Source organism: Aedes aegypti, chromosome 2 (assembly GCF_002204515.2).
Source record: "Aedes aegypti strain LVP_AGWG chromosome 2, AaegL5.0 Primary Assembly, whole genome shotgun sequence".
Lineage (NCBI taxonomy): Eukaryota > Metazoa > Arthropoda > Insecta > Diptera > Culicidae > Aedes > Aedes aegypti.
This window is the reverse complement of record NC_035108.1, coordinates 202,007,556-202,020,821: the sequence shown is the minus strand read 5'-3', so window position 1 is coordinate 202,020,821 and position 13,266 is coordinate 202,007,556. Positions and strand designations below refer to the sequence as shown.

Below are 13,266 nucleotides of genomic sequence, written 5' to 3'. Positions count from 1 at the left end.
ATGTGGTTATAGCAAGTTTGCATAATTTTTCAATATAGAATTTTAAATAGCGCTGTTTAAGGAACAGACATTTAAAAATGTATCATTTTCAACGTTTAACCTAGTCCCATAATGAATAAAAAAAAATTAAAAAAAAAATTCTGAAATATTGTTTTAACTTCTTTTGATCGATTCTATCTAAGACATGTGACACCTGACTTATTGTTAGATTTGCTCCTCTTTTATGATCTATGTGTTGTCAGAAAACCGAAAAAAAAATGAAAATTGAAAAGCTGGTGCTGAAGTTGTCGCACAAAATATTGCTGGCAACGCTGTTTGGCAGACCAATCAGCGGCTTATTAGTTTTGGCACAAAACTCAGATACGTTTTGTCGGGTCTCTGTCTCAGGTTTTTATTATTGCAGTAGTGCTGCATATCGTAAAGTAGAGAATAAAAAAAAAATAGTCACTTGGCAAATAAATCAAGCTAATAGTTGATAAATGTGGAAATGCTCATATCATAAGTACATAAAGCTAAAAGCAGAATCTGGCCCAGTAGAGGTGTAACGTTAGAAGAAAAGAGCATTTACGATGCAACGTGCGCAGCGAAACACCAAACATAAATTACAGCTTGTGTTAAGAATTCATATTATAATAATGTTTTGCGTGCATCAAATAGTTTTCAGAATAAAATTTTCATGTTATAATTTGAATAAGGTCACCCCAAGAATAGCCTTACTTATTACTTATTATTTATTTGAGCCATTCGCAAGCTTTTAGAATATTTACAATATTTCAAGTGAGTAAAATTACTCACGAGAGAGTAAATGTTAGCCGGAAACTCACTCACGAGTATGAGCTGTACAACTGAAACTCACGACTGAGTATACTCACGCGAGAGTTCAAGCTGTACAACTCATACTCGCGAGTGAGTTTGCAGTTTTCAGTGAGTACTCACGAGTTTCCCAACACTAATATCAAGTGCATAGAGACGTGAATCCTGTTTCGTTTCATCTGGAGAAGTATCGCCCAAGACCAACGAAAATAGAGCTCTACAATATGCCCGACAATGGCATGCCGCTAAGCTATGGCCAACGAGATATTAAAGTAGATATTATTAATGCTTCCACACAACATGTTTCAAAGTAAGCATAATACGAGAGTACGATGCGCAAAAAGCTCCATGGTTTTGATTAAAGTCAAAATGTTCACGAACGACTTTAGCTCTTCACAAATGATGTAACGATATTGCGAATATTAAAGCTGAAAGTTAATATTGTGAGCTAGAACAACTGAAATCTGAAATATATTCCATGCTTCTTCTTCTTCTTCTTCTTCTTCTTGGAATTACGTCATCACTGGGGCAGATCCTGCTTCTCAGCTTAGTTTTCAATGAGTTCGCCAAAGTTGCAATTTTCGCATTCGTATATCATGTGGCAGGTACGATGATACTCCATGCCCAGGGAATTCAAGGAAATTTCCATTACGAAAAGATCCTGAACTGACCGGGAATCGAACCCAGATACCTTCAGCATGGATTTGCTTTGTAGCCACGGCCTCTAACCACTCAGCTTAGGAAAGCCCCTCTTCGTGCATCCCGCGCCCTTTCCATGACATTTCCAGAAACTAGTGCTAGAATAACTTGGTTTCAAAGAACGTTTCCATCGGTAAAGGATTCTGAGTGGGAAAACAAACAAAACAAAACCGTATGAAAGCTTCGCCTACACTTTCTGGCAATTTGGTCCAAATCCCTGCACCACCACTCTCCTCAGATTGCTACGTATACCCGTGAGAGCTCACATGCACGCTCTCCGTTACCCCGCTTCGGAAGAGTTGATGGATTTGCCAGAGGGATACGATTTGTGTGACGATTCCGATTGCGACGGCGAAGATAGGATCACCACATCTCCCTCTCAATTTAACTTTGCTAATTTATTTAATGACTACCGTAGCGTAATGAAGTCATAGAGACGACGGACGAGAGAAGTGGTGCGAGTGCGACGCGGTAGCAGGACAGAAAAATCAGGTTGCGATCCTTTCGTGTCCTCCCGCTCAGTGGGGTGGTAAAGATACACGGGAAAGGGGTGGATGGAATATTGGGGGTTGCTCGGTTGGAAAACATTCACTCATACCTCGCGGTGCCGATGCGATGGTCGTCGGTTTTGCTGTTATCGGTACAACGCATTTCGTCATGCACCACTACGCACGAACTCACGCACAAACACAGAGCGCGCATACACAGATATACGCACACCCTCCTCCCGCCTCACGACCACCCACGCTCTAGACTGGTTCGGTGGATTGTTGACTGCGGGATGGTTACAAACGGTTACAAGTGTAAGTTGGTGAATGAATTTTCAATGATTATTGTTAAAATGAAGCATTATAAGAACAAAACGCAAATTGAATTGGCATTTTAGATCGTCTTTTTATAATGTAAATTACATTTTGCGCATGTATTTATTGCTATACAGTGCCCGTTCGATATTGGCATGCTTAGATTTTGATAAGTTTTAAAATGATTAGCGTAGCATAGGATTAACGACTGTACAAATCGTGGGTGGCTGCGCAATGCTCATCTCTATTAGTTTTGAGAAATCTATATGTAATGTGAATAAAACGTTTAGGATGTACGTCTTTTTGTACATAAAAGAAATAAACAAAAAAGCATGCCAAAATTGTGTAACAACATTTATAGACAGCCCAAGTTTATCTCAAAGTTCCTGTGGATCTTTTTAAGACTATTAAGTTCAAAACCGTCAAATTAAACTTCATTGAGCCAACGTATTTTTCACATGCTAAAAAATAATCTAAAATGTGCATTTTTTCTTCTATTTGAATAACGACATTTTACACCGAAGGTGCATTCATGTCAGGTTTATAAATATACAATTCAATATTTCTTCAAACTGGCTAAAAATTCATCGTTTTGAACGTTTATTGAACTTTACAATCCATCCATCAATGTCATCTGGAACGGGATCTGGACCGGAATCATCTTCGTCAGAAGCTTTCATTTCATCGTCTTTGTTGTAAGCTTAATTCGAGTATCAGTCACTTCGGCTATCGGATTTTGAAAATTCTTCCATAATTATGTTCCTAAAGTATTCCGACGTGTTTGTGCATATAAAAAGCATAGGACAAAGAACATGAAAGTCGGAATAACGGAAGTGAACTGAACTGTAATTTTGCACTGGACGTTTCATGGCGGTTTTTAACAGCCTACTTGATGGCAAGACAAAGTTGGCCGGGTTCACTAGTATTCCAATAAAAAGATGGGTAATTGAGGACCAGCTTAAAATTAAACTCATGGACATTTAGTCAAAATCAAAGATGTACTATATCGACATTGACTTATAATAAGAGCTTACTTACAATATTCGATTTCTCTCATTCGCTTTCCTCCTCGCATTATTACTGGCAATTTATTAATTTTTTGAAACACTTCCAATGTTGTATGATAACGGATCATCAAAGCTAGCATCATAAGCTAGAAACATAGTGGTAGTATTTATAACTGCGAAATTATCTGCAAAAAAGAGGATCAATTAGAAGAAATCAATTAAGTCAGATAAGCACACGCATACTCGCCGAAGTGCTGAATGACCGTGGATTTGGCATCGTAGTGTTGCAGGAAGTGTGTTAGAAGGGATCAATGGTGTGAACGTTTAGAGGTAACCATACCATCTACCAGAGCTGCAGCAACACACACGAGCTGGGAACAGCTTTTATAGTGATGGATGATATGCAGAGGCGCGTGATCGGGTGGTGGCCGATCAATGAGAGAATGTGCAAGTTGAGGATCAAAGGCCAGTTCTTCAACTTCAGCATAATAAACGTGCACAGCCCTCACTCCGGAAGCACTGATGATGATAAAGACGATTTTTACGCACAGCTCGAACGCTAGTACGACAGCTGCCCGAGCCATGACGTCAAAATCATCATAGGAAATCTAAACGCTCAGGTTGGCCAGGAGGAGGAGTTCAAACCGACGATTGGAAAGTTCAGCGCCCACCGGCTGACGAACGAAAACGGCTTACGACTAATTGATTTCACCGCCTCCAAGAATATGCCCAGAAAACCAAAAGGTACGTATAACGAAATCACCTGGAGGCTTTGTATGTGCAAAATTTCACTTATAAAATGCCTTCTACGTACAAAAGTGGAAGCGATATACGCGCATATATTATGTGAGGAATAATAACTTTACAATACGAGTGCATACATATTCTACCGTACTAACCTATGATCTTATGTGACTAAGCTTATGATGACAAATATTGATTTGGCAGCTGCTACGGATTGATTCGACTTACTTTGTACGAGTGTACGGGGCGAAAAAAATGTACAAATGAACTCAGAAAAAAGTGTTTAATGCGAGGAAACTCATCAATCTGACGATTTCATCCACGGTGTTTTGCGGGTTTGATGTAATTAGTATGAATAAATGAGTTATAACGTGAACTTTTATGCGATTTCTGGTTGTCTGGGTGGCCATTCGTAGCACCTGTTTCCAGCACAGCCTTCCATACCGATACACCTGAAGATAACCACAGCAGACAGAATTACAAATCGACCACGTTCTGATTGATGGACGGCGCTTCTCCGACATTATCGACGTCAGGACCTATCGTGGCGCTAACATCGACTCTGACCACTATCTGGTGATGGTTAAACTGCGCCCAAAACTCTCCGCTGTCAACAACGTACGGTACTGACGGCAGTCTAGGTAAGACCTAGAGCGGCTCATGCAACAGGATGTCGCGCAGCACCTCGAGGCTGCATTACCGGAAGAGGGTAACTGGATGAGGCCCCTCTTGAGGACTGCTGGAGAACAGTGAAGGCAGCCTTCAACAATGCAGCTGAGAGCAACATCGGGTACGTGGGACGGAGTCGACGGAACGGCCCATAGTAGGAGGTAGGGGTAGTTCTGGAGGACTGACTGATGGACGTAGCATATTGAAAGAATTGGATCCAAAAGTTTAAATTCATTTTTTTTAAACGTACTAGTTTTGTCAAACTCAAAAGCAGTTTGATGGACTTCAAATTAGTAGGTACCAGTACCAGATAACGAAAATGCTGATTTTTTTTTGAACTTAAGGGGAAGATGCACCGAAGCCATACCTAAAATTTTCAAAAGCACGAATCTAGAGAACCACCATCACCATCATCGTGTGACCAATCGATTAAGTTTTCATCTCAAACCACTGTCTGGTTCTCTAGATTTGTGCTTTTGAAAACTTGAGGTTTGGCTTCAATGCATCATCACCTTAAGGTTGAATATGACTCTATATTAATGTATTTTGAAGTTTGACAAGTTAATAAGATTTTTTTAAATTACCGTTAAACTTATTAAATGAATTCTTAGATTTTTCAGCCTGTAATCAACATTAAACTTTTGTTTTTGAATATCTAAATGTCAATATATTTAACACTTAAGTATTGACGCTGTTGTAATGTATACAACAATAGCAGAAAAACCTTGCTTAAAAAAAAAAAATAAAAAACGAGAAAGGGGTTAGCACTCCGGTCGTTATGCTACGTGATTTCCAGGGACAGAATTTGTGACAAACTGCTACAAGGGGAAGGGGGTGTAAACATTTAATGAAAAATGCCACATCATTTGTGGATGGTTTTATACAATCTAACGTATTACCTCAGTGTATGTGTGTTGTTTTTTCAATTCTCTTTATTTTTTTCCAAAAACTTCTTCGAAGACATGATTTTAATCAAATGCACCGTTTTTGTGTCATAATCTTTTGAATTAAAAAAAAATGTGCATTTTTCGTTTAGTGTGATTTCAACGGCAAAATATAGTTGTATGTTACAGTTTTGCTGAACATTAATATGTTAGAATCATAATCTATCTTAAGGTTTTTGGGAAGTGGTAGGAAAATGAAGGGGTGAATACCGTGCCTTTTAAATAGGTAAAAATAGGTCAAGACATTCTGTAACGCATGGACGAATTAGAGCATAAACTAGAGTGTTCCGGTTGAAACGGAGGTCAATGGGAGTGAAAACATCAACAACAAACTACGTTTGATAATCACGACTGATGTAATTTTAAGCTCGAAGGTCTTGAGGGTTTTCAGTGAGGTAAATATCGTTATAATATGATGTCAAAACTGATTCTTTTATTGAATGAGTTGCAATCTTTTGTGGATATTTTTTTTTAATGCAACGGAAATTTTGAAAAAAAAAATGGTTGACTCACGTATTTTGTTCATTCACGGTGTTAATATTAACACCAAAGGCAGTTCATTTTACCGACTTAGTGCAGGTAAAATTATTTTTTCCATATCTTAATGATAACGATAAAAAAATATGTAAAAATTTTGTCTGAATTCGTTTAGCATTAGTTGACAACCTTATTATTTATGTTGTGCTCTAGAACTATACAATTTCATCGTTTTCCATTGGATCCAAGATGATATCCTAATTAACTCATTTTACCACTCTTTCCTCTAACAGTTAGCACCTCAGAAGTTACTTTGTTATATTTCGTACAACACAAGTGAAAAAATATCTCTTTTCGTATACAGCACCAGCAAGATGCTACGGTCAACCGCGTGACGACCGGAAGGATGTAATTGATTGTCCAAAATTTGGGTGAGGTTGGACTTTGCTAATTGTGTGAATACGTTGTACCATCAAACACGTTAAGTTAACATAAAAATGAACAATAAGTTTTATTGAAACCTCACCCAAAATAGGGTTAATTGTAAAATGTCTAAAAGTAGAAGTTTTTTTTGCAAAACTAAGATATATCTTGAAATATTTGTTAATTTTGTTAGCGAGATTCCACGTATTTTGCTTTTTTATTTGAAGATAATATGTTCAAATTTGTATATTACATATAAAGTTTTTATGTCGGATAATATGTGACTAGACCTTTTGTTTCGCTTATTCGAACTTTTGCCCAACTATGGACCAATAGTGGATTCCAAACATTTATGCAAAAAAAATCAAAAAGCTACCAAACATCTTTATAATAAAATCTAAAAAAAATATCCGAGCTCGAAGCTTTGTCCCACTTTGCTTCTACAGATTATCTTAAAGTTGAAACTGACTGAAAATCAGTAGAAAATTGCCTAATAAACCGGGTAGAACATTACCCACTGTGTTTTATTAGAATGTGTAACTAGAGTCACCGAACCAGTCTAGCCATCATCTACTACAATCACATCGACATGACACGCACTGGAGGAACGGTGCGGTTGTTTTCGAAGAGAATAGGTCACGAGCAGCATTCGAAGACGTAAAAACAGTCGCACATTTCATCCCCAGTCGTCCCCGGTGTCCTGTTTGATGGCAAAATCGCGCGGACAGCTGGTTTCCATCAGGAGTTTGAGAATTTTCCAATTAGCAGCCGAAAGTAATTAATATTTGAGCTCCGGAGTTTTGCGGGAATGTGGGCATCGATTAAAGTTGTCGTTTTTCGGAAACAAATTTGATTAATTGTCTGCAATATGGTCTGGGATGGATGCGAGTTTGAATGATGGGGTGGGTGGAACTAGGTTATGGAACTTGGGAATTTCAGGATTCCGAAACGGTGAGGGAAGAATAAGAATGACACAAGAGTTCGATGCAATTCGGAGCGAGCGGCGGTGGGAAACGGACGGAAGAGACAATTACTACACACTTACAGGGCCCACTTACAACTGCATTGCCCGAGGGGGTGACGGGTTGAGAGGGTTGGAGGTGGATATGATGCAAGGTGTGTGCGAGACGAGGTAATAAGGTGCTGCGCATGTGTATTTGAGGGAAAACCCCGCCTCTGTGTGCAGCAGTATGAGGATCCCTGTCGGAAAGTGAGCGAGGAACTCTGGTCAGGATGCTGCTATCTGTATAGGTCACCGTGTCGTGTCGTCGTGTGTCCTATTGATGTCCTATAGATGTGTCGGTCGATTGACGAGTGTTGCGAAGAGCCGAAGCTTCGGGCTCCGAGCTTTCGAATAGGACTTCGTTTCGGTGGTTGTAGTTGTGCGGGTTGTACGTGTGATTTGAGACTTCGGGGCTTCAGGGGGGTGAAATTATGTAATTCTTCGAGCAGAATCAACAGTCTGTTGTTTCGAGTGAGGGTTCGGGAGGGTGAACGGGGATGGAAGCCAGTGGGTTCGGCGGAAGGTGGACATGCGCATTCAGAAGGCTCACGGAAGGTTTCACTAGTGGGGGTGGAAAGGTTTCAGGTTGTTTTCGTTTTTTACGTTCGACCGGTGTCGGTACAAAATTACTTTGTTGGCGCCTCTGTGGTTGTGTAGGTGCATCGGTTTTGAGGGGAACTGCTCGAAATGGTCGTACCTGCTCGAACGATAACTCTTTCACAGTTAATGCTCCGTAGATTGACTGTCGAATTCCCCCTCGTCATAGTCGCTTAGTCTTTCGGTGCAACGTGTTTCAAGTGGTTCAGATTCCTTTCCGCTTTGTCGTGTTTTATCCTCTCGAGTTCAACCAAAACGGAGGCACGTGTGGTTGTGATGAGCCATCGCTGTGTGTGGGCGAATACTGTCGTATCAACACGTACACCGTCGTTTGCGTGAAGGGGACTTTCGGCTTTTCCTAGCCCGACGAAAGGAAACTAGGAAAGAGTAACAACGGAGACTGATTTCCGAAGTCGACGTTCGGAAGCACCCGTTTTCCCCGGTGTGTTACTACATACTTACAAAACAACCGACGTGCGATCCGTACTTTAGTCTACAATTGAGTTTTGTATAGTTAAGTCGTGATCATATACACTTGTTGTTTGTTGTTATATTTAATTATCTGTCTATAAGCTGTGTCTGTGTTTTTCGGAAACCGTCACAAGAAGTGGAAGATCGCGATTTTTGCGGAAGAATCTAGGTTGACACCTGATTCTTCTCCAAGGGGGAGTTCAGAGAGAGTGAAAATTCTTTCCAGCCTCCTTCCGGCCAAACAGCGAACCGACGACAGCAGTCAATAAAGCGTTTTTGAACTACACAAGTGCAGGAGATTCGTCCGCTCAGCTCAGAACGTGTGTTTCCAAGCGAGTCGCGCGATCCGCCGTTCTCAGACAGATCGTTTCGATCTCCACCAGTTTGGTGATTTTGAAAAGTAATTCGGGCGTTCGCAGATGGTCAGCTGTTCTACAATATGGTCGACTGGTACTTCGTTGATAGGCGTTTCTCGAATGTATAGATTTTAGATTGAAATTTAAATTTTACGAAGTATAGTTCTTTATGTGCAATAGGAATTCCAGTGGTGTGGTTGCTAAACAAATTTGAAGAGAAATTTTCAAGTGATTGCCACAATTTCACGAGACTTTTCATGAGATTTCTCGTAGCATATGGTACTTTAATAGTATAAATTACAGCCTCGAAATATTTATTGAAATTAACTCTACTCATATAGTGCATACTTTTCTTTGTGGTTTTCCTTTTTCATGGCATTCAATAAACATAAAGTTTTTATAGAAAATATTCAATCATATAAAAAAAACATCATTTTTTGATGATCACTTTTTTGTGACCCAATAATACGATTTTGGCCTTCTTTTAAGGGAAACCATAAAATTGACACAGATTTTTTATAGGTCAAAAATGCGTGCTTTTTCCCTAAATGTTTTTGATCTCATTTGCATATTTTTAAATTTTACTGAAGAAATCAGCTTATTCGATTACAAATTGGCTAACTAGCCTCGATTACAGCGCAAACTATCTTTGACTCATTACTTATCATCATATTGTAGAACCTGACCGATCAAATGATAGACGAGATTGTAATCAAGTTGAATTGTGACTTGCACATCAAACATAGAGAAACTAATATTCTGAACCGTTTCTGCCATCCACAGAATTAAAAAAGCAGCAAAAACTTTCCCACCAAGTGGCAATTTGAAAACAATTAAATTTGTGCTTTGCATAAAAGAAGGCGAAGAAGCAGTGAGTTGTGTTTGATGAAATATCAACCATCCAGTGCGGGGTAGAAAAAAAAACTTGAAGTGTGCATCGCGAGTGAAGTGAGTTTACGCCAAAAAAATATAAAAATCTATAAATCGTCCTTAGAAAAAAATAAAAGTTAGTCCAAAGAAGTTGAAACTGTTTCTCGTCTCTACGGTTTGAGCTCAGCAGCAGCAACAGAGAGTATTTGCGCGTTGAAAAGCGAGGCAAAATTTATCGCTCGTTAAAGTAGTGGGTGTCGAAACGGGCGGAAATTCTGCCGTTCCAACCAAAGCCGAAAGCAGTTCGAAAAGATTGCACGTGAAGTAAGAGTAAGAAGAAGAAGAAGAAGCTGAGGCAGCAGAAGAGATCTAGTATAAATCATAAATACACATACCGCAAACAAGAATTCCCGAAACTCCGAGACATCCCATCGAAAGAAGTGTGGTGGTGACTGAGTGAGAGAGTGCGGCGAAGAGCTTCGCACACCCCAGAGCCCCTTTCATCGGTCGGCGGGGGAGAAAACGCATTCTCTTGTGTGAGTTTAATCAATTTAATAACATTCACCCGAACCACCCCCTCTCTGTGGGTTAGGAAGAAAAACCGCTCTCTGATAGAAAACAGAAAAACATACACACAGTTTTAGTGAATCGCCAACAGCGAGGAAGAAGAAGTTGATACCGAAATATAGAAAAAAAAAACTCTCGTAGTTCGATTCGATCCTGGAGCTCGAAGGAGACGACGAATAAAGCAGCCGCAAAGCTACTGCTACCACTCCGAGAAAAAAAAAGAAGAACACGCAGAAGAAGCATCCAAAAGAGAAGCCTGAAGTTATTCCCATATTAATTTCGGTTCCTGCAAGTGAATTCAATACATTCCATATGGTTCACATGATAGAAATCGTTCGTCAAGGGAAAGTTGACTTTCCTCAAGTGATTGTAAGTTGATTTTTCGCTTTCTTATTCGCTTGTACCCTTTTCACTAGTAGGTAGCTGACTTATGATATGATATTACCCGCATTCTGATATCCTTCTTGCATCCCTCTGGCAGAAGTTCCCACTTTATTTGAAAAATGTAATATTTCATTTTATTTACAACTTTCTATCTTTGCTTTTTCCATATAAGATACTTGTGATATTCAAGCAATATAGGAACGAACTCTTTTCCAGAAGATTTTGATAATTAAATACGGCACAGCATTTGAATAAGAGTTGTAGAAAATATTTTTTATTCATCTTTTTTTCTTTCCATTCAATTGCCTCGTTTTAATATGCAGGGTTAGTTTATATTTTAGAGGAAATTTTGTTCGCGCGGACGAACAATAACCTATTTTTGTATGGAAATCGAATGGAAAAACTTTTTGAATAAAGAAAAATAATTGATGTTACTGTTTAGGAATGATTTAATTTGACAAATTCTAGATACTTGTGATTGTTATCATAAAATAATAAATAACATCAAAATCTATGTAAAACATAATACAGAGTATGAGTAAAATAATTGTGAAATGAAAACATTTCTGCCATATTCTTAACATTATGTAAATACTTCTAAATGACCTAGATATTTAGCTTTAAATTTATTATCTATTAGCTACTGATCAAAATTTTTGGTGTGGATCAATAAGTGCTGAATCTAGTTTTTTAAAATCAATACAAAAATTATGACAGGGTTAAAAATAGGCCTTGTAGTTAGTGTTCAGAACGCAAGGTACTTTGGAGTGCGATTGCCACTCCAATCTGAAGAATTGTGTGCGAGTAGTGTAGTGCTGGGAGGGAGGCACAGATACTACACACGAAATATGATACAACACTTTTCCAAATTGCAAGATAACTCCCGCTCACCAACGACAATCAAGGCAGGCTTGGGAAAAATTGCTAGTTTTCTTTTATTGTGTACCTTCGATCTTTCTGGACAAACTTGGAAAAAGCGCCATAGTTTTATGTGCATTCAATTTTAATTTCGATTCGAAAACAGTAAAAAGATGCGTGTTTCAATACTTTATATTCGATCAAATTAAAAAGTGCTATCACCAGCACTATTGGTTTTGGGTGTGCAAGAAATTGATTTTCAACCGATCGTTGTCAACTTTGCTGAAATGCAAACATTTATTTTGTTCAATTACGCGCTTTTATCAAGTTTGTCCATTCTTCAAGATCTGGGCTCACAGTGACAGTTTGTGACAGCAGAATCTCGGCTCACTATGACGTACATAAATTCTGTATCGGTTTCTCCCTCTCAGGTGTAATGCTTTCCTCAAAGGGAAAGTCGTTCATAGGAACCATTGGTATTTCAGTTTTTTGTGATATATTATGGATCACTAAACAACATAAGCATTCTATCTTGACATTTTTGATTCACTTCGGCCGAGTGATTTTCAAAGGCTACTAGGCAACAATGAGCTCTGTCCAAAAGTGCATCCCAGTGCCAAGTTTTAGAAAAAGAACAACTCAATCTTCCACGAATTATGTTTTTTTTTGTTAAAATTTACTAAAAACTTAGAAAACAGAAGAATGTTCTAGTGTACTTAACTGTGAGCTTCGTGGCCGTGCGATTAGTTTTACCAGGCATTTAGCCGCATCGAATCAAGAAGTGTGGGTTCGATTTCCGCTTCAGTCCGGAAAACTTTTCACCAGGAACGTATTCCGACTGTGTCACTAGGCATTACATGCTTGTCCGTTGTCTAGTGTAGTGCTTCCTTCAAAGGACAAATCGTCCACTGTATCGGTCACTTTAAACACAAAACCAAACAAAATGTCATTTCAACCCCTTTGCGCGTTTCGGGCTCTCAATTCGTACAGCAAACACTTTAATATTTTTTGAATAATTAACAGTTTTTTTTGCAAATAGAACTAGGATGTGAATACACATATAACTTTTGAGAAAATCATGTGAGAAAATATGAAAAAAATGCGATTTATTTTTATTTGCAGCATCAATTGTTGCCCTTCAATTGTTGATCTAGGCATATATTATTAGGAAATTTGAATTAAAAAAAAAAAAAAAAGAATCGCAAAGTTTGTAGATACGTGAACCATTTTGATGCAGCAAGTAATGATATGAATACATAAAATTAATTGAATAAATTATGATAACCGTTTGATATTGTTTTTTGTTACACAATAAATGAAGAAATGACAAACTTTTTGAACAAGGTTTATTGTTAATGATTCTCAGTCCTCAGAACAGTAAATTAAACAGTAAATTCTGTCTCAATTTCTGTAATGTACAACAATCAAATTAACATGTATATTTTATCAATTCTATATTATATTTTCTATGAAAATTTGATGTTATAATGATGTTGCTTAAAATAAACTTGTAAGAAATATAAACTAAAATAACTTAAATTCGCACTTCATTTATATCGACATAATATTGAAGTATTAAGA

At 38.3% G+C, this 13,266-nt stretch overlaps 1 protein-coding gene across 6 annotated transcripts in view; it reads left to right on the top strand.

Annotated features, from left to right (window-relative positions):
• Positions 1–8,352: 8,352 nt before the first annotated feature.
• The window catches only part of LOC5579195 (CUGBP Elav-like family member 4), a 599,629-nt gene continuing 594,715 nt past the window's right edge, over positions 8,353–13,266 (top strand). For 2 of the 6 annotated variants that reach the window (XM_021843723.1, XM_021843724.1), the window contains exons 1-2: positions 8,355–9,050; positions 9,790–10,812. In XM_021843723.1, the coding sequence (XP_021699415.1) occupies positions 10,756–10,812 (57 nt within the window). In that variant the 5' untranslated portion in view covers positions 8,355–9,050; positions 9,790–10,755. Of the gene's footprint in view, positions 9,051–9,789; positions 10,813–13,266 lie in introns of those variants that run through there. The other 4 variants (XM_021843727.1, XM_021843722.1, XM_021843725.1 and 1 more) reach the window with 4 other exon arrangements.